General features: G+C 45.3%; 1 protein-coding gene and 1 long non-coding RNA gene across 3 annotated transcripts in view; one reads left to right on the plus strand and one right to left on the minus strand.

Annotated features, from left to right (window-relative positions):
• The window catches only part of FBXL7 (F-box and leucine rich repeat protein 7), a 393,749-nt gene extending 373,337 nt beyond the window's left edge, over positions 1–20,412 (plus strand). For both annotated transcript variants that reach the window (XM_058715989.1, XM_058715997.1), the window contains 2 exons: positions 10,431–11,042; positions 19,496–20,412. In XM_058715989.1, the coding sequence (XP_058571972.1) occupies positions 10,431–11,042; positions 19,496–20,232 (1,349 nt within the window). In that variant the 3' untranslated portion in view covers positions 20,233–20,412. The remainder of the gene's footprint in view (positions 1–10,430; positions 11,043–19,495) is intronic.
• On the minus strand, positions 9,551–10,274 carry LOC131504063 (uncharacterized). The gene is made up of 2 exons (XR_009257760.1): positions 9,978–10,274; positions 9,551–9,870 (listed from the first exon to the last, which is right to left on the minus strand). It is a non-coding gene; the product is annotated as an uncharacterized LOC131504063 (long non-coding RNA).
• Positions 20,413–26,531: the final 6,119 nt, after the last annotated feature.

A 26,531-nucleotide genomic window follows, 5' to 3' on the forward strand; every position in this document is an offset into this window, starting at 1 on the left:
AACATAGCTCCACAACAGGAGGGCCCAGAATTTTTTCCCCATGAAGTCCTCTGAGAGATTGTATAATTTTTGTCAAATGCTTCTACCGATAACAATACCAGTTTTCATAGACTTCATCTAATTACTCTATAAAATGAGTGGAATTATTTCCAGTTCACAAAAGAAGAGGCTTATGGCTTATGAAGCTCTAGCCTGCTTGCCTTAGACGATGCAGGTTGCACGTCGTAGAGCAGAGACAGGAACCCAGGGCCGTCTGTATTCAATGTTCTTTTTGACCTTAACAGCGTTCCCTTAACTTAAGACACTGACAAATGCTGTCATGACTTTGGCTGCGATCTCCTTATCACCTGTACTACTATGCACTTAATATCATTAAAAGTAAACTTCAGTTATTGCCTAAAAGCCACACACTTGAAAGGCCAGCATCACTTGTGATAAATAGATGATAATTTCTAATAAAAATAAATTATGATGAGCAATAAAAAATTAAAATATGATTAAATTAATGTCATTAAGTACTGATGCCTGTCAAAGAGTTTGCATCTGAGACCTTCAAACAGAAATTCTCAAAAGAGGCTCAACCATAAGAAGAACATCCCCTTGCCTTTTGCAAAGGATGGCGTCTAATAGCAGTGAATTCTCACAGGGATGAAGCATCCTACGTTCCTTTAAAGGATAAGTAGTATAAGGTCATCTCCCTTTGCCATATTATAGATAAGAAAAAGAAAGGTGCTGAGAAGTCATCATTTCAACCTAGGATAAAACCATAAGGCTGATGAATTTAACCCAGGACTCTCGCATAGTTTCTGAGGTCACCTGTTATTTCCTCTGGCATTACTTTCCTAAAACATCTTTTGTAGATATTCATGTTGGAGACAAAATCAAACTGCATTTCTAAAGATGCCATTCTCTACATTTCATTGATTATATTTATGTTCTTTAGAACAATGCACTTTAAAAGCTTCCTTAGCAGTAGGGCTGTTTCCTTTTAGAAAAATTAAAGGTCTGGGGCGCCTGGGTGGCGCAGTCGGTTAAGCGTCCGACTTCACCCAGGTCACGATCTCGCGGTCCGTGAGTTCGAGCCCCGCGTCGGGCTCTGGGCTGATGGCTCAGAGCCTGGAGCCTGTTTCCGATTCTGTGTCTCCCTCTCTCTCTGCCCCTCCCCCGTTCATGCTCTGTCTCTCTCTCTGTCCCAAAAATAAATAAAAAACGTTGAAAAAAAAAATTAAAAAAAAAAAAAAAGAAAGAAAAATTAAAGGTCAAAGAGGATCCATACCCAGCATCATATAGGGTCAAACACTGGATACACTGGGGAACTGGTGCTCAGCATAAAGACTGAGCCAGGCATTTCACTAGACCATATGCCCTGATAGGAGAGAAGCTTCATCATCCTCATCATGACTGCAAGGATCAGGGGCACCTTGGTGGCTCAGTGGCTTAAGCGTCTCTTGATTTCGGCTCAGGTCGTGTACTTGTGGTTTGTGAGTTCGAGCCCCACGTCGGGCTCTGTGCTGACAGCACACAGGCTGCTTGGAATTCTCTCTCCCATTGTCTCCGCCTGTCCCCCCACTCGCTCTGTCTCTCTCTCAAAATAAATAAAGAAACTTAAAAAAAAAAAAAAGACTGCAAGGATCAATCACCATAGCCCTATCCTTATGGGACTGGTCCACGTGACTAACAAAGCAGGTTTTTGTTCTTGGACAGAAGTCTTTGTCACAATCTGATCCTGTTGGGGGGTGCCACCTTCTGGATGACAATCCTAGAAAGAATCTTTCGGTCCTAGAGGTAACTTTCTACAGGTAAAATGCAAAATTAACCTTGTCTATATAAGTTTCCACTTCATACAACCAATACCTTAACTAAGTTCTAGGGTGTGTACATTATGTGAACCACATTAAAAGAAAATATTTTGAAAGAAAACAAGAAGGAAAAAGATCCCTCAGATTGTATTTTTTTTTTCACTAGTGAGGTTTTAGAGATCTGTTTTTTTAAGCTTGAGTTTAAGCTAAGAAAAGAAACCTTGCTTTTTATGGCAAGCGTTCTTGAGCAGAAAGATAATTTATAATGGAAAGCATCTTGCAGAAAAGTTTTGGTAATCAGAGGGGGAAAATGCAGAGTAGCTTTGTAAATTTTGACTTTGAAAGGCCAGTGTAATGTAAATATGACTTCTTCGCGTATAAACAGCAGTGGTTTGAAAATAAAAACTTGTACGAAACAGGCAGCTATCTAGTTAGAGGAAAATGTGTCTAATAAGCTGAGTGTATGAGATGCCTTGAATATTTTTGATACTGTACTATAATTACTAAAGATGCAAAATTTCCAGGACTTTTGAAACCATGAGGAAACAAGTTTATTGGGTTTTATTTTTCCCCCAGAATAAGATAGCTATATTTTAAAAAAAAAATTTTTTTAATATTTTATTTTCTCTTGGAGACAGAGAGAGACAGAGCATGAGCAGGGGAGGGGCAGAGAGAGAGGGAGACACAGAATCCAAAGCAAGCTCCAGGCTCGGAGCTGTCAGGGCAGAGCCCGATGCAGGGCTCGAACTCACGGACCGTGAGATCATGACCTGAGCCGAAGTCAGGCGCCCCAAGATAGCTATATTTTTTGGTAGTCTTTACATATGTAGAGTAACCTAAGTACACTAAACGTATTGTTCCCACATAAATTACATACTTGGAATGTTTTAAATCATTAATGTAATCACCAGGGCTTAAACTTTCTCTTCCTTTAGTCAATTGATGAAAATATGAATAAAAAAGTATAATTATATTTATTTGCCTTAAGATGTCCTTTGTATCAAACAAAGATTGCACCATTTTGAGTAAGTCCAAAAGCTTACCAAAAATATTGTTGAGTTCAAATGTTTTATGCTACTGGGAGATTCTGTAGTCATTGTTTTTACCTTGGACTTCCGAAAACTGTCTTTTGTTCCAGGCTTAGACAAACTTTTCTATCCCTTACCATCCTGGGTTTAGGCTGATTTGAGCACATTCTCAAAAGGGTCATTTTTCTCGCTCCCTAAAGGATGCAAGAAATTGGAGAGGTCAAAATCTTTGCTGTGGAGGTCCTTGAATGGGACTGTGGTACAGAAAGAAGTTGGGCTAGGAATATTTGCTTTAGAATCTAGTCAAATGCAAAACCTCCTTCCTTCCTAGACCCCACTGGGCACTCAAGCACAGTAATAATGTGTGGTAAGTGATCCAACGAAAGAATGAATCGTCACTTTCTTTTCTGCCTATAAATCTGTAATCCTAGAATTTGCAGCAGCCCAACCTACTGCATTTTCGTACCCAATGGCTATCTATCCCTGTGTACTGCTTGCCATCCATTCTCTATATATTCCTGTTGACATCGGTGCTGTGTATTTTTCATTTGATTTCAGTCTTTTGTGTATATCCACCTTCCCAATATCATTAAGAGACACAGGCCACAAAATACACATCTCATGACAAAAATACATGCTCATTTCCTTAAATTCTCACATTCTGCTTTCGTGACACTTTCATATGTTTGTCTCTGTCTTTCTTATGGAGTCTTACATATTCGTAATTGGTAACCTCTTCTCTAATTCTTATATTTGCAATTAACCAGGGGTGCCTGGGTGGCTCAGTCGCTTAAGCCTCTGACCCTTGATTTTGGCTCAGGTCAGGATCTCATAGTTTGTGAGTTTGAGCCCCACATCAGGCTCTATGCCGACAGTGTGGAGCCTACTTGGGATTTTCTCTCCTTCCCTATCTCTCTATTCTTCCCCCACTTGTGTCCTCTAAATAAATAAATAAATAAATAAATAAACACTTTTTTAAAAAAAAAATGTAATTAACCAGACATGTCTTTTTTGCAGACTTTATACTTTTTCCTCTTATACCTTTGGCTGTCTGTCCACCCCTCCATGCAACCATCCATCCTACCACAAAGTAACTCATTGAGTCTACCTTTAACAGATTTCATTATCAGTTTATATATTTATTTTTGAAAAAAAATTTTTCCTCAAAAAATGTCCGCAGGGAAAACAGTAGTGTTGGTAAATTTCAAAAGCCATCTGCTCTGGAGAAGGTTGGGAAGATGGCCGGGTAAGAGGAGCCGACGCTCACCTTGTCCCACAGATACAAATAGGTAACACTCACATCAGTGTAAATGACCCAGGAAATGACCCGAAGACTGGCAGAACAAACTCCATAACTGAAGGTAGAGAAGAGGCCGCATTGAACAGAGTAGGAAGGGCAGAGACGCATTTGGTGATGCTGTGGGGAATAAAGGGACTGCAGCCACCCAGTGGGGGAAGGGACCCATGGGTACAGAGCAGGGAGAGAAACAGGCTGTCACACGAGGGAGCCCACATGGGTAAGACAAATCCCCATAACATTTGGCTTTGAAAACAACAGGAGCCGAATTTTATGAGTTTTTACAACCAGCAGGACTTAATGCCTAGAATTTTTCAAATCCGTGGGTTCAGTTCTGGGAGAGCCTGGAAGGTGAGAAGAAGCTGAGTCCCCGTTCTTAAAGAAACAGCATGACAAACAGCCCACAAAGCTACAAGGCAGAAGCAGCAGTTTGCAGAATGCCTGGAACATACAGGAGGGAGAATAGTTTACTCATTTTGGAGCATGTCCAGGAGGCGCAGCGTTCACTGAGGGACTTCTCCAGAAACAAAGGAGCTGGCAGGTGCCATTTCCCTCCACTGCCCATGCAGCGTAAACACATGGCCACCTGTGAGAACCATCGTGGTTCTGAAATTCACTACCCTACTTGTTCACACCAAACGCCACCATGCTTCCTTGGAGCCACCCTTTCCAGTCTCACTTGCCTCAGTCCTGGAACTGTGGGCCCCCTCTCCCAGAAGACTGGTGTGAACTTTGCCAACACTGCATCTCCCAACTGGCATGATTTGCAGAGCCTGAGTCCCAGCAGTGGCAGCAGCAGGTCTCATTTCACTAGCTGACTGACATACATCTTTCTAAAACTGTGTGCCCCACCCTGGGCAGGGACCCAACCCTATCTACAGCAGGAAAAGAGAGCATTTGCAGACTACTGGAACAAAGGAAAAAGCAGCCAGGATACAACAGCAGGGCACCCACAGCACACGTAGGAAGCACCCTGAAACACCAGGTTCTGGTGAACAGGGAACACTGCACTGCAGGGCACTGAAGGATCTCTTCTTCAGAAGGCCACTACTCCCAGCAGGAGATGTAGCTGACTGTCCTAACACAGAGGAACAGACACAGAGAGTTAGACAAAATCAAGACACAGAGGAGGATGTCCCAAATAAAAGAACAGGGCAAAACCACAACAAGAGACCTAAGTGAAACAGAGATAAGTGATATGCCTGATAGAGAAGTTAAAGTAATGATTATAAAGATAGTCACTGGACTTGAGAAAAGAGTGGAGGACATCAGTGAGATCCTTAATAAAGAGATAAGAAAGAACCAATCAGTGATGAAGAACACTATAATGAAATGAAAAATATACTTGATGGAATAAATAGCAGGCCAGAAGAAGAGGAATGAATTAGTGACCTGGAAAACAGAGTAATGGAAAGTAATCAAGCTGAGCAAGTGAGAGAAAAAATATATCTACAAAATGAAAATAGATGTAGGGAACTCAGCGAATCCCATCAAGCATAACATACACATTATAAGGATCCCAGAAGACAAAAAAGAGAAAAGGGGGCAGAAAATTTATTTGAAGAAATAATAGCTGAAAATTTCTTTAACCTGGGAAAGGAAACAGATATCCAGATCCAGGAGCACAGAAATCCCCTAGCAAAATCAACTCAAGGATGTCCACCTTAAGACATAGATAATTAAAATGGCAAAAATTATTGATAGAGAATTTTAAAAGCAGGAAGAGAAAAGAAGATGGTTACATACAAGGGAAACTCCATAAGGCTATCAGTGGATTTTTCATGAGAAACTTTGCAAGCCAGAAGGGAGTAGCATGACATATAGAAAGTGCTAAAAAGAAAAAAAAAAATCTGCAGCCGAGAATACTGTATCCAGGAAGGCTGTCATTCAGAACAGAAGGAAAGATAACATTTCTCAGAGAAACAAAAGCTAAAGGAGTTTATGACTGCTAAACCAGCTCTAAAAAAAAGAAAGAAAGAAAGAAAGAAAGAAAGAAAGAAAGAAAGAAAGAAAGAAAGAAAGAAAGAAAGAAAGAAAGGTAAAGGAGACTCTCTGAATGAAAAGGAAAGAACATAAGTAAGAATTATAAAAGTGGGACACACAAAAGCAGTAAAACAAAGTATATCTGTAAAAATCAGTCAAGAGATTCCCAAAATAAAACGATGTAAAATATAACACCATATACCTAAAATGTTGGGGGTGAGTAAAGAATGGGTTCAAACCTGAGTGACCATCAACTTAATACAGACTGCTATAGGCAGAAGATGTTATAGACAAACCTAATGCTAACCACAAATCAAAAATCAGTAATAGATATGCAAAAAATAAACATAAAGGAATCCAAGTACATCACTATAGAAAGCTAGCAAGCCATGAAAGAGAGCAAGAGAAGAACCAGGGAACTACAAGAACAACCACAAACAAGTACCAAAATGGCAATAAATACATATCTATCTAAAATTGCTTTGAATGTAAGTGGACTAAATGCTCCAATCAAAAGACATAGGGTGTCAGAATGGATTTAAAAAAACAAGAACCATCTATATGCTGCCAACAAGGGACTCATTTCACACCTAAAGACACATGCAGATTGAAAGTGAGGGGATGGGGAAATGTTTATCACGGCAAGTCAATGTGAAGAGAAAGAGGGAGTATCAATACTTATATGGGACAAAATAGACTTTTTTTTTTAATGTTTTATTTATTGTTGAGACAGAGAGAGACAGGGCATGAATGGGGGAGGGTCAGAGAGAGAGGGAGACACAGAATCTGAAACAGGCTCCAGGCTCTGAGCTGTCAGCACAGAGCCCGACGTGGGGCTCGAACCCACGGACCGCGAGATCATGACCTGAGCCGAGGTCGGACGCTTAACTGACTGAGCCACCCAGGCGCCCCAATGGGACAAAATATAGACTTTAAACAAAGCCTGTGACAAGAGACAAAGAAGGGCACTATAATAATAAAGGAGGTAATATAACAAAGAGATATAACAATGACTTTGATAAGGGCACTAATCCCATTTGTGAGGGTTCCACTCTCGGGACCCGATCACTTCCCAAAGGCCCCACCTCCTCATACCATCACCTCGGTGGTTAGGATTTTGACATATGAACTTGAGAGGGCTACCAACGTTTAGACCATAGCATGACTCATTATTCTTTATTATTTATTTAATTCTCAAGTGTTATTTATTCAATGATGACAAATTATATCCTTTCAAAAAGTCTCTGAGTGTTCTCGATCTGAGTAAGTAGGAAATAACCAGAGAATGCTGGTGTACATTCTGGCAAAAGAGACACCCAACTGCCCTGGTGGAAATCCCCCAGACCCCCTCCGCTTGTCTCCTCACGTGGGTAAGCAGTGCCACGCGATCATGAATTACTCCTACCCTGCCGTGGAGCTCTAGAAAAGGCAGGACGGAGAGCTAGTGCCTGCTCCTGAGTCCCCTCCAGGACAGAATGTTCCTCACAGACGTGCGAGGCTGCCCTCCGTTTCTGAGTGTGAATTCTGGAACGCTCGGGTATGGTTGTTGGCAAAGAAAAACCTGAACGCGTCACCAAAGGCACAGCCGTGCTGGTCAGTCTAGATGCATTCCCATTCTCTCCCTCAGTGCAGGGTGGGTGTGAACGTGAAGAAAAGTGAATTGGCGAAAGATGCAGGTTTAGGAAGCTGCCCCAACCCCCACTATGAGTATGTTCATCCCGCAGGGGGCCCAACTCACGATGTGCAGGTCTCCGCAGAGCACTGCTTCTCTTTCAAGGTGAATAGAATGTAGGCAGGTAGGAGAGAGATGTCAGAGCCCTCGTAGCCGCTAAACATCAGAGCTGAAAGCCTGAGATTGACCTCCCCTCCTGGCCCTAAATAAGCCGTTCACCTGCCTAAGGAAAATGCTGGCTTTGGAGGCAATTCTCAGAGTTCACCTAACGATGAAGGTTAGTACCGCAGTAGCTTGGATGGCAGTTTGGAAATCCCTAATTGGTTTCCATGCAAACTTTTCCTTACGGATTTACTGTTTATTTTACCTGATTACAAAAGAGAGAGGTACACACTTCCTTTTTTATGAACGATTTAAAATGCAGTATGTATACCACCTGGGAGACAGAAGCACATGCCAAGCTAGAAACCGTTGTTTTCTAAACATCTAAGTATTTCCTGTCAATTCAGAACATTCATATGCAGCTACCGTGTACCATAAACCATGTCAGGTGCTTCCAGGACACAAGTAAGAAAAGGATTCAGTCATTGTCTCAAAGGAGCTTTTAGTGTAATGAAGGCATATCTGTCATCTGCTGCCACAGTAATGCTGTGTAACAAGTCGCCCCAAGCTCAGTGGGTTAGCTTACACATCTCTGGTTCACCTGGGCATCGGCTGCCCCCAGCTGGGTTTGGTTGAGCATGGCTCTAAGCTGCAGGTTTCAGCCAGTTCTGTCCTCTCCATGGTCCTCTCCCCACCCTAAGGTCAGTGGACTGGCCAGGCATGTTCACATCTCCTCATATTCACTAGCCAAAGCAAGTCACGTGGCCAAGTCCGGCATCAGTGGATGGAGCAAATATACTGCACCTAGAAGGAACGGCAGAGTCACCTGGCAAAAATGTGTGGCTGTAGAGAGAGGTGCAACATTGAGAAAAATAATACAGTCAAGCACATCAGGGAAAGATAAACTCACAACTGCCTAATAACCAAGGATGGAGATGTGAATAGGAAGGGGATTAATTATTTCTCAAAGACATTAGGAAAATATTTTTAGAGGAGGTGGCATTTGTTCTTAGTATTGCAAGAGGCAGACAAGGGGAGAGGAGGTAGGCAGTCATTCAGAGATGCTCCACGAGCAAAGTCATGGACACATGTAGGACATTTTCAGTGTCAGGTTATAAAGAAATAAATTGAAAAGAACGCATGATAGCAGTAGAAAAAGGATACCAGTAGGAAAACTACAGACAGACCCTCAGTGGAGATTCCCGTGTCAGAAGTTCCTGTGTCCTCTGTTATTATTGGAAGTTCTTTGAAAAAAACAAGTGTTTGAAAATTCCCAAGTATGAAATGTGGAAAAGCACACAAGAACAGAATTTTTGTTTAAGTCTTTGGAACTGGAATTAGAGCTAGAAATACCTTAGAATTCATCTAGCCCAGCTCATTTATTCTACAGAATAAGAAACTTATGCTTTGGGGATGAAATACACTGTGTGTGTGTGTGTGTGTGTGTGTGTGTGTGGGATCGCGCGTGTGTGTGTGAAATATATAAACATTAGAGAGACAGAATAAATGTCATCCTAAATAAATCTGTCCAGCTATCTATGTAAACTGTATGATAAATAAATATATTTATATAGAAACTAAATTATTTCATATAGATATAGCTATCAAGGTGGGGATATGAAATGAGCAGCCTTCTTAAGTTGGTATTCTAAGGAACTCTTCATCCCTCAAAAGCTTAAAAACCACTTTTATCCTCATTAAGTGATCTTTCTGGTGTCAGGGAACAATACGAATCACATCATTGGAATGCCAAAGACAGTTGTTAATAAGGAAAAACATATATTGCCACAGGTAGTCAAGGCCTGGAAATACCATCTGAAATGGCCGGTCTAATGGAGGAAGTGGGTGGATCCTCAGACCCCTGGCAGAGTTTGGGGTGCCATTATCAAAAGATGGGGGCCTGGACACTAGGGGACGGGCCAGAGCGAAGACAGCAGTGTTCTCTGTATCCATTGACCCGTCTTTCTCTTCGGAAACTCGTTCCCGCGTCTGTAAACGGAACACCATTATCCGCCTGACCAAAATGTGATTAGCAAAAGGAAAAGAGTTTGTGTTCGTAATATGTGAGATTTCTTCCCAGAATAGAAATAATGAACCTTTGAAGGTGTGCCCTTGAGATAATCGCCGGGAACGTAGATCAGAAGTCAGCGAGCCGTGGCCCTCGGGACGAGCCCGGCTGGTTTGTTTCGATAGAACAAGTGTCATTGAAGCGGCCGCCGCCGTTTGGTTACGGACGGTTTGTGGCGGCCTTGGCACCACGGTGGCGCGGCTGACTGGTGGCAACAGAGACAGCTCCCGTGTGGCCTGCAGTGCCCATACCTGGTCCTTCCCGGAGAAGGTTGCCCGCCCCTCCTGGAGATGATGGAGGATTAGCCTTTGTCTGGAATGGGTGAAACGTGCACGCGCTGCTGCTTCCGGTGATGGATGCAGCCGGGGGGATGGATGCCCAGGAAGGGTTACCAGTGGACTGCGTGTGACGGCGGCGTCGGCCTCCTTCCCGGGGCTCCGCTGCGGCCACCCTTAACCCTTTGCTCTCTGTCCTTTGCCAGACTCCGACCTGAGCATGCGCACCCTGAGCACGCCCAGCCCGGCCCTGATATGTCCACCGACCCTGCCCGGATTTCAGAATGGAAGGGGCTCGTCCACCTCGTCGTCGTCCATCACCGGGGAGACGGTGGCCATGGTCCACTCCCCGCCCCCGACCCGCCTCACCCACCCGCTCATCCGGCTCGCCTCCCGACCCCAGAAGGAGCAGGCCAGCATCGAGCGCCTCCCGGACCAGGCCATGGTGCAGATCTTCTCCTTCCTGCCCACCAACCAGCTGTGCCGCTGCGCGCGCGTGTGCCGCCGCTGGTACAACCTGGCCTGGGACCCGCGGCTCTGGAGGACTATCCGCCTGACGGGCGAGACCATCAACGTGGACCGCGCCCTCAAGGTGCTGACCCGCAGGCTCTGCCAGGACACACCCAACGTCTGTCTCATGCTGGAAACCGTAACTGTCAGTGGCTGCAGGCGGCTCACGGACCGAGGGCTTTACACCATCGCCCAGTGCTGCCCGGAACTGCGGCGCCTGGAGGTCTCGGGCTGTTACAACATCTCCAACGAGGCGGTCTTCGACGTGGTGTCCCTGTGCCCCAACCTGGAGCACCTGGATGTGTCAGGTAAACGGCAGCTGACCTCCCGTCGGTGGGGCCCTCCGGTGCACCGTCCCGAAGCGGTAGAGGGACACCGCTGCCTGGAGGAGGTCCCCTCCCTGATAGCCAGCAGGGACGGAGGGTGGGCAGCAGGGAGGCTGACGTTTCCGGAGAAACTGTCTCTATGTAATCAGGACCCCAGGAGGCCAGAGGTCTCCCTTTCATCAAACAATGCCAACTACTTTTTTTTTTTTAATTTTTTAATGTTTATTTATTAGAGAGAGAGAGAGAGGGAGAGGGAGAGAGGAGAGCGTGAGCAGGGGAGGGGCAGAGAGAGGGAGACACAGAATCTGATGCAGGCTCCAGGCTCCCAGCTGTCAGCACACAGCCCGACGCGGGGCTCGAACCCACGAACTACGAGACCATGAACTGAGCTAAAAGTCGGACGCTTCACCGACTGAGCCACCCAGGCGCCCCAGACAATGCCAACTTCTTAAAGGCACTAGTGTCACCGTTTTGTCTGGCCGTTAAGTTAGTCTGACTTTTAAATAACGCCCTTCCTCCCCATGGCTGTCACTTAATGTCAGAGCAACCACAGAAATGGGAACCAAGTAACTAACTCCGACACAGGCAGTTTAGACACCACCCTGCGTCTAAACTGTTATTGTTCCACGGAGCCCAAAAGCTGTGTCTGAGCTGACTCTGTGCTCTGGGCTGTGCTCAGAATTGCCTGCCATCTTGCAGACACCGGGGAAAATCCATCCTGTCCAAGTGTCTCCTTATATTTCACCTCCACTCTCCTCACCCTTGGGCTGATTTTGTATATATATATATATATATTTTTTAAGCAGCATTCTCAATTACGTAGTGCAAGAATCAGACCCATCGAGGGAAGCCTTTAGATCTTTTTAAAATTGAAGGAAATCCCAGCATGGTTGCTTTGCTCGAAAACCTCTCTCCGGCAGGAAGAATTAAAACCCAGACTCACACTTTGGTGCCAGACGTGGATCCAGCCGAACTGACAGCCTTTCTTTATCTCCTTCACTGCCCAGTCAAAAGGCCAACATTTGAGAGGCTGAAATGTGTAAGATGCATCAGGGAGTTAAAGAAACGAACAGCCTGAGCCACAACCTCAGGGATGGTTGGGGAGGGGTCAAGCAGTAAAAACCACGGTGACAGGCAAATAAACAGAACTTGGGATTTACAAGCATCTGAGGGAAATGAGACCCTCCAACAAAATCTGAAGGAAAAGTCCACTCTCTGAGCTTGCTCTCTCTTTCAAAAGCCGACATCTGAAAATATTTCAGATGACAGTCAATTATTTTTCGCAGATTCTTTCCCTTGCTGGAAAGCAACTCGTTTCTCCCCTCCTTCAGCTGGCTTCAGGACAAAACCATAGCAACTGTACGTTCAGTTAGTCATGAGCAGCTGCGGGCATAAAGAGGCAGGAAACAAAGAGGTTTTCTTACATTTTTCCTCCAAGGAATTCTGGAAAGAGAACTCATTGTGATGTGATGGAGACTGGTTTCAAAACTCTGTGATTTGGGACAGTTCACAGCTTTCTCTCGATGTGTTTCCTCTTCAGTTAAAAAAAAAAAAAAGTGAGGAATTGGCTTCTTTAACATGTTAAGATTCTGAACATTGTGAGCCTGGTTTTTAGACACCTCGTTTCCTTTTCTTTTCGAAAATCAGATTAGAGAAGGCCTTGTTTTTGGAATCCCCATCTTTGTTAAAGGAGTTCCCATGCACCCTTCATCCAGGCTGCAAATTGTGCCCTCTCTTTTGGAGTCCTTTTGAAATTCAGAAATGTGGAAACTACTTTGGGAATGGAAATTCCTGGGCTTCTAACTGAGTGAGTGGACCCTGCTTCGCCCTTTTGACTAACCATTACGTAAGCCATGATGCCCTCCTTCTGTATCAACCTAATTTGCAGAGCCTAATATATTTGTGGCTTTCTCACATGCCCTCTCTGTGACCCCCTGTGATCTGTGTGGTGATTATATACACAAGGGAATCTCTAACTCACCAAGTTAAGAGCACAGAATTCCAGCTGGGGGGGTGGCGGGGGGTGTCCAAATGGTGCCCTCCAGTTTTGAGGGAATCTGGCAACATTATGTTGATACTGGGAGAAGCCAGAGGGCTGCCAGAGGTAATTTCCCTATGCCTTGTTCCCTTTGGTTTTCAAGTTGACCTTCTCGTTGGCAGTAAACTTGACTTCGCAAGATTCATCCCTGATCTAGAGCTTAATTCCCCGAGAGGATGTGAGACTGCCTTCCTTGAACCTAGTGTGCCCACCTTAAAAGCTATCTTTTCAAGTCATTGAAACTGACTATAACTAGCTGTAGGGTTTTGTCATGATCACGTATTACCTTGTATTAATATTTAGTCTGGGTTCTTCAAAGAAACAGAGTGTGTGTGTGTGTGTGTGTGTGTGTGTGTGTGTGTGCGTGCAAAGAGATCTATCTGCCATCTGCAAGCTGGAGACCCAAGAGAACTGGAAGTGCAGTTCAGTCCAAGTCCACAAGCCTGAGAACCAGGACTGCTGATGGTATGAGTCTCAGCTCGAAAGCAGGAGGAGACCCATGTGTCAGTTCAAACAGTGAAAGCAGAGACAGAATTCTCCATTCCTCCACCTTTTGGCCTGTTCGGGCCCTCAACAGATTGCACGATGCCCATCCACACTGGGGAGGGCAGTCTGCCTTACTGAGTCCACTGATTCAGATGGTAATGTTACCCAGAAACGGGTTCACAGGTACCCCCAGAAACGTTTCGCCACGTGTCTCGGCACCTTGTCATCTACTCACGTTGACACATAAAATTAACTGTCACCATTAATAATATCTTTGAACGTCAATGGAATGTGGTAAAGCCAGGGCAATTTTCAAAGTGTAAAACCGCGTAATTATTGCAGATGAAATTTCTTCAAAGGGTCCTCTTCCAACTGGAGACCTGGGAGTCCTCCTTGCTTTTCTTTTCCTGATCTTATACACAGAACCAGTAGAATCCTGTGCAGGTGTTTCTACTTGCCCAGTACCTTGATTCTCTCCCCTCTCCTCTACCTGCTGCCACGATGCATGATTCACTAGCCATTCTCCTTACGTTCATCTCAACCCGATCAACCGACCCTCCACACAACCAACCTCCAGAGGGACTTTTCTTCAAACAGCAAGTCAAACCATACATTTTCCTGCATAAAATTTCCAGTTGCTCCCCATAACCTCCAGGAAGAATTCAAGTTCTGCAGCAAAGCGTATACGGCCCTTCATGAGCTGCCCTAGGTTCACATGTCACTTTTTCCACTCAGTGCTCCCCTCTATGGAGCCATTGGCTCTATACACGTGTGCATGTTTCTCCAAACACATCACATCTGCGCACACTGGGGTGTGTGGACACCTCTCTGGCTTACATGCTGTTCCCTCATCTGTCCCTCCCCAACAACCCTCTTAACAGCCTTCTCATTGGTCAAGCTCTAATCCAAGTATCCCCTAAGGAAAGCCTGCCCGACCCCCAGCAAGTTAAGTTTCCTCCCAGCTCTTTGCCTTTTGAGTACAGGCAGGTAAAGCATCACTGGGTTTTGCAATTGAGTATTTGTATATTCCCAGATTCCTTTCTCTCAATTCATTATAAGCTTTATGAGGACAAAAATGAGGCATGTTCTGTCTTTGCACTCGAGGATACCACAGTTATGTGAACTTATGTGTGTCAAAGTCTTCAGTGGTCATCTTGACTTCTAAAAGGTTCAGACAAAATTGCCATTGGTTAATACTCTAAACACGCATTTAGGAAGCTACAGTGGCTAAAACTTCCTTATCAGTAGAAGTGGTTTGGTTGGGAAATTAATAAATATCAATGGTTAACATAAATATTAAATATTTAAGTATCAAATAAACATGTATGCTCTGCTCCAAACCGTGTAGCAGGCATGCACTAAGTCATGACTGTTGTCATTGTTTTTGGATTGTCATTGTTATAAACATGCTTGGAAGTCAGTACTTGGTCTATGTTGACTTCGCCATCTTATATCCCAGAGAAGGTAGAGGTATTACCCCAATAACGAGAGGAAGTGTTAACGAAGATTATATTTGTGAAAGGAGAACCAAATCTGGAACTAACTGAAGAAACGCCAGAGATATGTTCAACCTATATTGTTCATTTCCCACTGAGTACTATCCATACTCCTTACCCTGAGTATTAGGGCAGGCCCCATAATCTGATCCCAGTGGACCATTCCTATCTTAGTTCCCATCAAATCGTTTCAGAAACCCTGCATTCCACCCTGTGGAAACTCGTCACAACCCCTCTGCCCCCCTGCTTTCTTGTCTCTCATATTTGCTCATGCTGTTACTTACTACCTGAGCTCCATATTATGTAACCAAACTGCTCCACTTGGTCAAGAATCCCCTTATAGGTAATCACCGCTTCCAAGACTCCTGAGTCCTCGGTATCTAAATGTTCACTTCGTGCCGACACATGTACAGTAAATCTCTCATGCGGTTCATCAGTTGCCCGCCATATCCTCGTCATTTCTTACCTCCTCTCCTATAACTGAAGCCCTGGATCAGGAAACGTTCCCTAGTCTGGCTGTACAAGTCCCATAATATTACTGAGTGTGAGATACCTCATCTTTAAAAAAGTAAAGGTTAATTGGGAGGATTTCTAAGGTGGTCTGCACCTCTGTAATGTATCAATGCATGAACTAATCACAGATACTACCTACTCAGCCACGGACCAATTTATTTTCTTCTCAAGCCAAACCTAACAACCCTGTAGGAATTAAGATCGAAGCTTAAATTTAAAATTACTGCTCTAAAACAATACAAGCATATCAAAGTAGCATCTTCCACCAAAACTGAGCGTAACCAGTATTTCATTAAATTGGGGACTCAGTTTCAAACACAAGGCATGCATTTCCCTGAATCAAACACACTGTCCTTCCTGGAGTGCATCGGATTTTACTAGATATTTAAGATAAATAAATAAATAAGAAACCAGAACTAAGAGTTTAGGAAGAAAGGTTGTCGTATGATCTTGAAAACCAAAGTGCCTTCACAGGCATCACAGATGGGAAAACCACTACTGTGGACATAGAAATTCCATAGAAACAGGATTACAGTTGCTCTAACAAAAAAAGAAACTCAAAACAAAGGACGATTTCAAAGCCGAAGTTGAAACTGAAAGGAACAACTTTCAAAGCAGAAGCTGAACCACCTTCTGCAAAACCACAGAGGCTACTGGAGCAGAGTGGACAGCCTCTGACGAGTCACAGCTTTGTTCTCCAGCATTGGACTGTATGCTTTACTCCTTCCTGAAATTCTTTGACTTGGTAGCACTTGGCTTTTGAACCTCATTACTCCCAGGGCCTGAATTTTATAAGAGTTTCCTGGGCAGCCTGCCAAGACGTGGGAGGAAAGTCCCCATTAGCACTATTATGTCTCCACTTGGGAGCTTGGGTATTGCTTGAGCAGCCAGAGCACGGAGGTGCCTGAGGTGAAGCACCTGGCTTTGGAATTGCCAGAAGGATTCAGGATGAGCACAGAGAAAATGAAAATATATATACACTTTATGTAGTGGGATGAAATATCTATCCATACACATTGATTTATGTTATATATTGATGGCACACCATTTATATTTATATACTAAGACTATACTGTAATATTACATATACATATATAAAGTATAGTTTTATGTATGTAAAATATGTATATTACAGTATAGTTTTAGTATATAAATATAAATGGTGTGCCATCAATATATAACATAAATCAATGTGTATGGATAGATATTTCATCCCACTACATAAAGTGTGTGTGTATATATATATATATATACATAAAGTGTATAATACATATGTATACATATGTAAAATATGTATATTACTGTATGTTTTTATATATAGTATATTTGTATATACAGTATATTATATATATTTATATATTAATATATAGTGAACTGAAATATATATTGAAATTCGTATTTCATATATGATTATATATAGTATATGATGTATACAATGTATAATTTATACACATATTCTTAGGGTAAGAATAGCTAGATTTAGGGAGATAGCTAAAGACATCTTCCAATCGTGTGAGGAAGGACAGAGTATTAAAGGGATTTCTAGGTCTAAAAAAAAAAAAAAAAAAAACACAAAAATCTTCCTAAGCATTAATTTCCTTATCAGTAAAATGGATTGGGAATCAGGTAAGAAAATGTCCATAAAAGCATTCTGTAAACTTCATAATGTAATACAAATAAGAGGCATTATAATTCATTGTAAAATAGACAACTGTTTTGCAGTATAAATATACATCAGCCACGGTCAAAGTCCTGAGGACATTTAAATGTTTGAATTTAAATTATCCTATCTAAGTGGGGCAGAAGTAACTCTAGATCAAGGTCCGCAAGTATTTCCTAGAGACTTATATAGGCTTCAGGGGCCAAGGGGTGAAGTCATATATTTTGTGCATCCTTAACTACAGAGAGAAAACTCCTCGTCCCACCCCCCCCCCATTTGATGGGGGTGGGCCTCCCGTGTGCTGGGCATGCTTTATCCCTAATTTCCATCTGCTAGAGACATTTCTGATATGAAAGCCCTGGCCTGAGGGGAAAGGTCTGCCTAGCGTGTGGGAAGAAGAAGGAAGTGTTACGGACTGAATGCCTGTCTCCCCCAAATCCATGTTGAAACCCTAACCCATGGCGTGATGGTATTAAGAGGTGGGGCCTTTCGGAAGTAATTAGGTTTAGGTGAGGTCATGAGGGAAGAGCCCCTATGACAGGATCAGAGAACTTGCTCTTCTCCCTACAGTGTGAGGATACAGCAAGAATGCAGCTGTCTACAAGAGGGTTCTCATCAGGAATCAGGAACTGAATTGGCTGGCACCTTGATCTTAGACTTCCCAGCCTCCAAACTGTGAGAAATCAATATTTGTTGTCTACAAACAAATAAAATCAGTTGTCCTCTCTGATCTTCCTGTAGAAGGTTCTCTTCACTCCATAATTCACTCATTCATTCATTCAACAGATACTTAGTGAACAGCAGCTATGAACCAGGGATGAGGGGTACAGCAGTGAACAGCCCAGAATTCCTTTCCTCGGGAACTTATATTGCAGAGTGAGGACAGCAAATACATAAATGAACAAATAAATGCATCGTGCCACAGAGTGATGAAAAGTGTTGAAAATAAGTGGGAGTCAAGCCGGGGGTACCACTTGATACAGGGTGATTGGGGAAGAGTTGGCCAATAAGTTGGACATTTGCTCAGAGACCCAAGAGAGTGGGGATGGCCCACGGGGCAACCGGGGAAGCATGGTACAATGCATAGACATTGAGGCCCGAAGGCACCTGGGGGTATCTGGGAACCAGCAAGGAGGCCAGTGGAGTCAGAGGAGTGGGGAGAGAGATGACGTCAGAGAGCACAGCGGTGCCGGTCCTCAGAGGCCCCCTCAGACTTGAGGTTTCACACATGGAGTGCCATGGGTGGTATCCAGAGGCTTTGAGAAAAGTGACATGATTCCAGTTCTGTTTTTCAGGAGAGCAGCTCTGAGGATAAAGTTGGGAGTAAGGACGGGGCAGGGATACTGGTTGAGTCGCTAGAGCAATAATCCAGGTGACACAGTTGTTCTTGGACCGAAGAGGGTTGAATTGAGTCTCCAGGTGGCCACCTTATCTCAGATTAATAATTATGTGTATTTCCCTGGAGTTTCCAAGTACCTCTGTACCCATCATCTCACTGAATCCTCAATATATCCGTACAGTAGAGGCACACCAGCTACTCATGCTCGTTGCATAGAGGAGAACCTTGAGACACAGAAGTTAGGCGTCCTGCCTGGGGCCATAAAAAGGCAGACCTGAACCAGCTGTGCCTCCCAAGCCAGCGCTCTTTCTGCCAACCCTAGACCATGGCCAACCCTAGACCATGGCCAACCCTTCTTGCATTACCTTACCTCTTTGACCACAGAGCTACCAGACCACTGCAGGGTGAGAAGCGGCCCTTAGGGAGCTTCCGGAACGTTCCTGGGCCAGGGCAAGATGTTTTACAAGCAGGGTCTCCTTTATTCTTCACAGCCACCTTTCAGGGAACGGGATCATTCCCCCTTTTAAGACAAAGGAAGTGCTCCTTTTAAGCGATCACCCCTCATTTTAAGACACAGGAAAGACTGATTGGCCCAACATCCGGCAACTGGTGGTGGATGTGGAATTCAAAGCGCAGTTTTCCGACTCAAAAGCCCGGGAAGCCTCTGCAACCCAGATAACCGAAGTTGTTACCCGATCAGATAAACACGCAGGACCGGTTCTTGCTTTCCCTTCTCCGCGGGGGCCACAGGAGGGAAAGGGTAACGCCGGGGCCGCGCACGTTGGCGGGGAGGGGCAGCAGGACCCCGCGACGGTACCCCTCCTTCGCGGAGGGGATCGGGGCTCCCCCGCCCCCCCGCCTTCCCGGAGGTTCTCTGAGCGTGTGTTCTGTCTCTCCGTGCAGGGTGCTCCAAAGTGACCTGCATCAGCTTGACCCGGGAGGCCTCCATTAAACTGTCCCCCTTGCACGGCAAACAGATTTCCATCCGCTACCTGGACATGACGGACTGCTTCGTGCTGGAGGACGAGGGCCTGCACACGATCGCCGCGCACTGCACGCAGCTCACCCACCTGTACCTGCGCCGCTGCGTGCGCCTCACCGACGAGGGCCTGCGCTACTTGATGGTCTACTGCGCCTCCATCAAGGAGCTGAGCGTCAGCGACTGCCGCTTCGTCAGCGACTTCGGCCTGCGCGAGATCGCCAAGCTGGAGTCGCGCCTGCGGTACCTCAGCATCGCCCACTGCGGCCGCGTCACCGACGTGGGCATCCGCTACGTGGCCAAGTACTGCGGCAAGCTGCGCTACCTCAACGCCCGGGGCTGCGAGGGCCTCACGGACCACGGCGTGGAGTACCTCGCCAAGAACTGCGCCAAGCTCAAGTCCCTGGACATCGGCAAGTGCCCGCTGGTGTCCGACACGGGCCTGGAGTGCCTGGCCCTGAACTGCTTCAACCTCAAGCGGCTCAGCCTCAAGTCCTGCGAGAGCATCACGGGCCAGGGCCTGCAGATCGTGGCGGCCAACTGCTTCGACCTGCAGATGCTCAACGTCCAGGACTGCGAGGTGTCCGTGGAGGCCCTGCGCTTCGTGAAGCGCCACTGCAAGCGCTGCGTCATCGAGCACACCAACCCCGCCTTCTTCTGAGCGCGCGTGGCGCGCGCCGCACGGACCCCACGAACCCCTTTCTAGAAAGCAGCGTATGTAAGCACCGACCGCCGCTCGCTCGTAACGGCTCTTTCTTCCTGGAAGGTTCTTAGGCATCCGGCTTTTCTTTCTCCCTATGTCTGGCGGGCCCACAGGGGTCAAGGGAAGGAAGGGGGAGGGGGGGGGAGAGCCCGGGGGAGCGGGGTGAGGGGCACGAATTTCTGTTGACAGCGAACCGGTTGTGTGGTCGGGTCATGCCGAGGCAGCGTCTCGTCTCCCGAAAGGTGTGCCTCGGCAAGCTGGCGGCGGAGTGTTGGAGGACGCCTCTTTTCTCTGTCTCTCCGCCCCTGGCCACCTCCCAGGCTTCCACGCGCACCCCCTGCGCCCCCACCTCCACCCCCACCCCGCCCTCGCCAGCAGCAGCCACAAATCCTCCGAATAGTGATGCTCTCCGGACCTCCTCCCCCTTAAACTGCTTCATTGGCCTAAGCCCTACCCATCAATCCCACACCCAGGCAGATTCTCGTTAAAGAATATACAAAGTGGTATATACAAAGTGCTAACGACCCTTTTCTAAAGAATCACTTGTCCAGGCAGCACGGTGCAGGGGAGGGAGAGGGAGTGGGGGCTGCATTCTTCCCCCCAGCTCTGCCGCTAAATAGCTGTGTGACCTTGGGCAAACCACTTGACCTCTCTGGGCTTCAGCTTCCAGCACTGAAGCAGAGGCCACCCCTGCCCCAAGATCCGCTCCCTTCCCATTTTAGAACTGAGAAGACAGAAGTGTCAATAAACAGGAGCACTCTGGCCTGGACCGTAGGAGGCATCCACCTCCATTGGTTTTGGAGGGTGCTTTCAGGAGGTTTAGAAGTGCCAGCGTGAATGCCCTATAGTTCCTTCACTCCAATCCGAATGTCACTCCACCCCTGTTTATTTTGGTGGGTGAGTCTCTTGGGCACCTTCCCTGTCCCCCTAGGTGGATCGTTTCTGTGACAAGGGCTTCCCACATCGGTGCACCCCACGCCATCTTGTGGAGGCAATGGGATTCCTGCGCACAGCACAGCCCATATCCCCAATCAAGGTGATCTTGCTGAGTGTTTTCAAATAGGAGGAAAGACCCTCACGATTTTTAATTAACAAGGGAGGCCCAAGAGAACGCATGTCTTCCAAGGTTTTCCAGTCCCTCTCAGTGCACCTGTGGCCTGCATCAGGCAGGTCTGCCCGGCAGCTGGCAGGAACAGGCCTGTTGGTTCTTTGTCATTCAGATCACATTTCGACTTTTCTCATCTATTTATTTCTTTGGGCATCCAGACATCATCGCATGAAGCCTGTTGGGGTTAAGTCATAAGTGTTTTAACGGTGCAGATTTGCCACCTCGGGTGCCTTCTCCCATGGCTCTCTAAATGTTCTCTGTCCAAGAATGCACAACAGACTTTCAGGTGTTTAAATACTGTTCACTCAAAAATGTCAGGCAAATGCAAGAAGGAAGTTGATACAACTCAGGCGCCGGTCCACCAACCAGGCCCTTGGAATAGAACGTTAAAGTTATTGCCAAATAGGAACTTTAAATGGCCCTATTTGGATGGCGATCCATTTGCTAGCTTCATACATGTGAGATCAGGATGCCAGAAGAAAAGTCTGCTGCTCATTTTCATGAAATTTAGTTGCCTTTGGTTAATCCACACATGACTTTTCCCAGATTATTCTCTAGCCACCACTCTCCTTCAACACTATTCAAGTACTCAGCCATTTCTTTCTCAAAGGGTCCATCGCCCCAACCCAGAACCTCTGCATCTCCGAGCCAGGTGTGTGGAATTTGTTTCACATCGAGCCCACACACAAGTCAACAGCTGCACTCCCACCACAGGCTCACTGTGTTTCTTTGTCTTATGTTGGGAAGGAAAAGATAGAGCGACGTGGCGCCTGCCCAGGGGGTTTCTCTTGTGCGTCATATGACATCACCTCCTCTCCAGTCAACATCGCCAACAACTTAGTGTGCAATCGATACTACGTGCCACGGGGGCAAATGAATTGCTTGGCTGGGAATAGTATCCTGGCGATAGCACAGGGTTTAGAGTCATGGATGAGGTTGAAGGTAGCATTCCCCTGCCCTGTGACTGTCTAAAATTTGAGAATTTGAGAGCCAACAAAGGATTGTCCCTACCCCTTGGCACCGGGGTCTTCCAAGTGGTATTTTCATACTCCCGGAATGAGAAGAGAGATCCAAAATGGCTCCCTGAACCAGAGAATAGGTGTCCCGTTAAAAATACCTTTATCACCATCATCTGACCGCATCACCTAAACTGTCTTCCAAACATGAGTCAAAGGTGACCTCTACATTCATTGCCCAGCACATGCTGTCTTTCCCCGTCTCTCCCTTTTCCCCGTCTTCTCTTCATCCGCTTTGCCTCCACTTGGGGTGGGAATCTATGGCAGAGGTCACTGGGGAAACAGCTCAGCAGATTTTTAGAGACCAAGCAAAAGGCCTCACTAGGAAATCCCTCTGTTTTAAAACATTGCTTCCTTCCTGCCTCTGCGAAATTGAATGCTCATTGTTGTTTTTTTATTTCTAATGTTCAATCACTGCGTGCTGTATGACTCTAGAAAGCCTTAATTTACTACCACCAAGAAATAAAGCAATATGTTGGTAATTGGGTTAAGCCTCATTTAATACCCTGGCCAGAGGAACATGGTGTTCAGGGAGGGACATCCAAGGGCGAGCCAGCTCTCTTCTGAAGTAGAGAGCAAGTCAGGTCACTACAGCTCTTGTCCACTTAAAGTTGCATTTTGTCATTTCCCTTGGTTCAGTGACTGTGGCTGAAAATTAGGAGGTGGGTGAAAAATCATTACCTTCACAGTCTGGTTCAGGTCTTCAGTTCCTTAACCCAAACTCTTGGAGTCAGATGTATTTTGGAATTCATAATTTTTTTTTTTTATATTTTAGGAAGTTACCTGTGGTGTATTTTGAAATACCTCTAGCAGAGTCTAGAACAGCACCCTTAGTCAAACATTAGTCAAACATGTTAGTATTCCGTAGCAATAGATACAAATAGTCACACTGTGTAAGATTATTAGAGACTATAAAGAGCCTTGCATCCATTCAGGTCAGATTCTGTCACCAAATTGCACCAAACACAATGAAAAAAAAAAAATCTTCTATTCTTTCAGAGATTTCCAGATTTCAGAATTGTGGATAAGTAACTGTGGACCTGAATGTGCTTCCCCTGGCCCTAATGCAAACATTGGAGTAATCTTCAAAATTATGCTATTGGTTGTTATAAATCTTTTAAAAGGTCTTAAAGCATTAAAACCACCTAGCAGGGAAATATGGCAACTTGATCTAAAAGGAAAAACTATAATTCAGTTGGAAAAAAGAAAATGCCGATTGTCTACTCACCAACACCTTTAGATCCAAGAAATCAATAGGGCAGAAAGCAAGTACTGAGAGACGAATGGCACACTTCAGCCTTAGCAAGTAAAAAGGTTTTAAGAGATATTGATTTTAAATGTATTTGTCCTCAGCCTTCTTCGGGTCCTATGTCAGCTGTTTAATGACTGTCACGTTAACCAATGGGACGGTTAACTACCTAGGAACATTAAGGTGAGGTAGCCCCAGGCGGCTCCTGTCAAGATCCCAGAATAAAGCCAGCAGTAAGTAAAATGCATTTGTCCTTGAGGTTCATGACTTCTGAGATTGACATTTGTTCAGAATTAGCAAAAGTCTTCAAGAAACTTGATATCCAAGAGCGTGCGGCCCGAAACCACACAGGTCGGACATTTTTAAGAGGAAAAGTAATTCGCTAACATTGCTACCCACGTCTAAGTTTTCACAGAGAAGTCACAAAAAGTAGTACATTTGTTCAAGAGCTAGCAGTCATGATTGGTTAAGAAAGACATTAGTTGGAAGAACTGCTGAATCGACAGTAGGGGAGGGGAGAGAGCATATTTAGAGACCTGGTAAACACTGAAGTGAAAACGTTCATACAGACGATCTGTGAAATCAGGTGGGGTTCCCTGTTGCATGCTGTTGGTCAAGTGGTTTCTCCTCGATCCATTCACCAGACATGGTTCTTGATGTTGCAGGAAGGGAAGGCACGGGGGAAGGGGCGTGCCTGTCCTCATCTGTCTGCGGTGGACGCTGATGCTACCACTGAGACGCCCCCAAACACGGCTCTGGGTGCCCAAAGAGCAACTCAGGCACTTTCATTAACCTGGCGGGTCGAGCTGTTCAACCTGGGCGGAGAAATGCCCCCACGGACACCCAGATCGGGGGCACCCCATCCAGGATGTACCTGGCATGTGACTGTTCCTCCTTTTTCTCTGAGTGTGCCATTCTCTCCTAAAGTCACGGGTCCGTTTTGTAGAGGCTTTCTCCCCACCTTCAAGCCACCAGATCTCCTAGGATCTGCTAAACCCACCTGGGAAGGAACATCTCCATTTGGAAGCTGGAGGTGGCCCAATCCCTGCCTGTCACCGGCACCATGTGGCATCTCCAGCAGAGCTATCCCAAGAAATCTCTGCAACTAGGATGCTGGTCTTGTGAACCACCCAGGAGGGCTCCCTTTAAACTCTGAATTCTTGCTCAGGTGTTAGCGACCAGCATCATCCAGGTACCAAGGATGGCCTTGAAGATCACTTTAAAAAAAACAAAAAACAAGAAACCTTGACCTAAATATTTCCAATCTAGCCATTTCTGTACTGTGGAATGTTTCTCTTTGCAGTCACTGAGCTACCGAGTTTTACACTGATGAGATCAAGATGTCTGAACTCTGTCCTGACCCATGAGGATCAGCGTATGATGGAGACAGGAAACTCCAGCCATTCTCCATAAACAAAGGATGCCCAGGGAGTGCCAGTCATTTTCTTCTGAAGGAGCAGACAGTACCCAGCAACCTGCAACCCCTCTCCAAAGGTTTATCGAGCTGGTACTATGATAGGATCTGGGTAGATAAGAGATAATATCCTTACCCCAAGTGGAACCTTGGATCAAATAACTATACTATCATGTAATGAGCTGTAGAAGGGGAAGGGGAATATAAAAAGGACAGAGGCAACACCCTTTCATTTATTCTTCTAACAAATAATTTACTAAGAACTTAATATGTGCCAGATGCTGTGGTGGCACTAAGAGTCTTCCCCTAATTGAGTTTACCCAAGAAGTAATTTTCATCACCCTATGGAGAAGAGTAAGCACTTAGGGACTCATCTCAGAGGTAGGGACCCTTGAACTGGACTTCATAACTCCGTCAAGGGGAGCATCACAAGCCATGGTGCACTTGAACATCCACAACAGCATACATGGAGCCCACTCAGGAAGACAATATTTAATAAGGCTAACAAAGCAATTTCTCCTTACCATAGGTTAACATAATCATAATACTAACTATACTAACTCTAAGTTAACTTTGTTAACTTGAGGTAGTCATACGGAAATAGCAAGTTCTGTTCTGTTCTAACATCATCTTATAGCGTAACTCCTGGGTACACATACACATGCTTTCATACACACACACACACACACACACACACACTACTTTAAAGAGTGGGGACGTTCTGTGAAAACAACCCTGCAACAAAATTTCTTGAACAAACTCTGACAAACCTCAACCAGCTTGACTGTCCTCCCAGACAGCGTACATGGTAACAGTTCAAGCACAGTCGCATGACTGAGAACCTGCAGTCAGGATTTCTCCAGAATCTAGCACAGGGAGAGGATGCTAGAAGCCCCTTCCCTCAGTTATCCTTGGATTCTTCAGCCCACATAAGTGCTCTTTGGTACCACTCCAGTTGTTAAATGTTTATGATGGGAACGGTCAGAATAATTGAGGCTTCTCTATTTACCATGCCCCTTTATTGCAAACCAGTCCGTGTCAGTAATGTCAAAAATATCAGATGGCCCAAGTAAAATTGATTCAGTAGCCATTAAAATTGGCAAGAAATTGATTTTGTTTGTAAATTCGCTGAGAATGGGTTCTTTGAAACCTCAAATTCTATCAGGCTTGTGAAGGTGAAATCATCTGCCACAGTAAGAATTCACCAAATGACGGAAGCAATCAGAAAATGCGAGGGTGGTGGCTTTTAATTTCTGTTTCACTGCAGTGAGACACAGCCATCCTTGTGGTTTTCCAGAGCCCCGAATGTCTTCCGGAGTTTGAGAAGGCATATTAAGGCCATTTCCAGATAAGCATGCAAAAAGATGGAGGGAAAGAGATTTCTAACTACAAAGATTAACCAGGCATCAGCACTCCCTCTTTCTCCAAACTTCTACCACCGCTAATGAACACAGCCACCCTCTATAAGTT

This window comes from Neofelis nebulosa, chromosome 1, assembly GCF_028018385.1.
Source record: "Neofelis nebulosa isolate mNeoNeb1 chromosome 1, mNeoNeb1.pri, whole genome shotgun sequence".
NCBI lineage: Eukaryota > Metazoa > Chordata > Mammalia > Carnivora > Felidae > Neofelis > Neofelis nebulosa.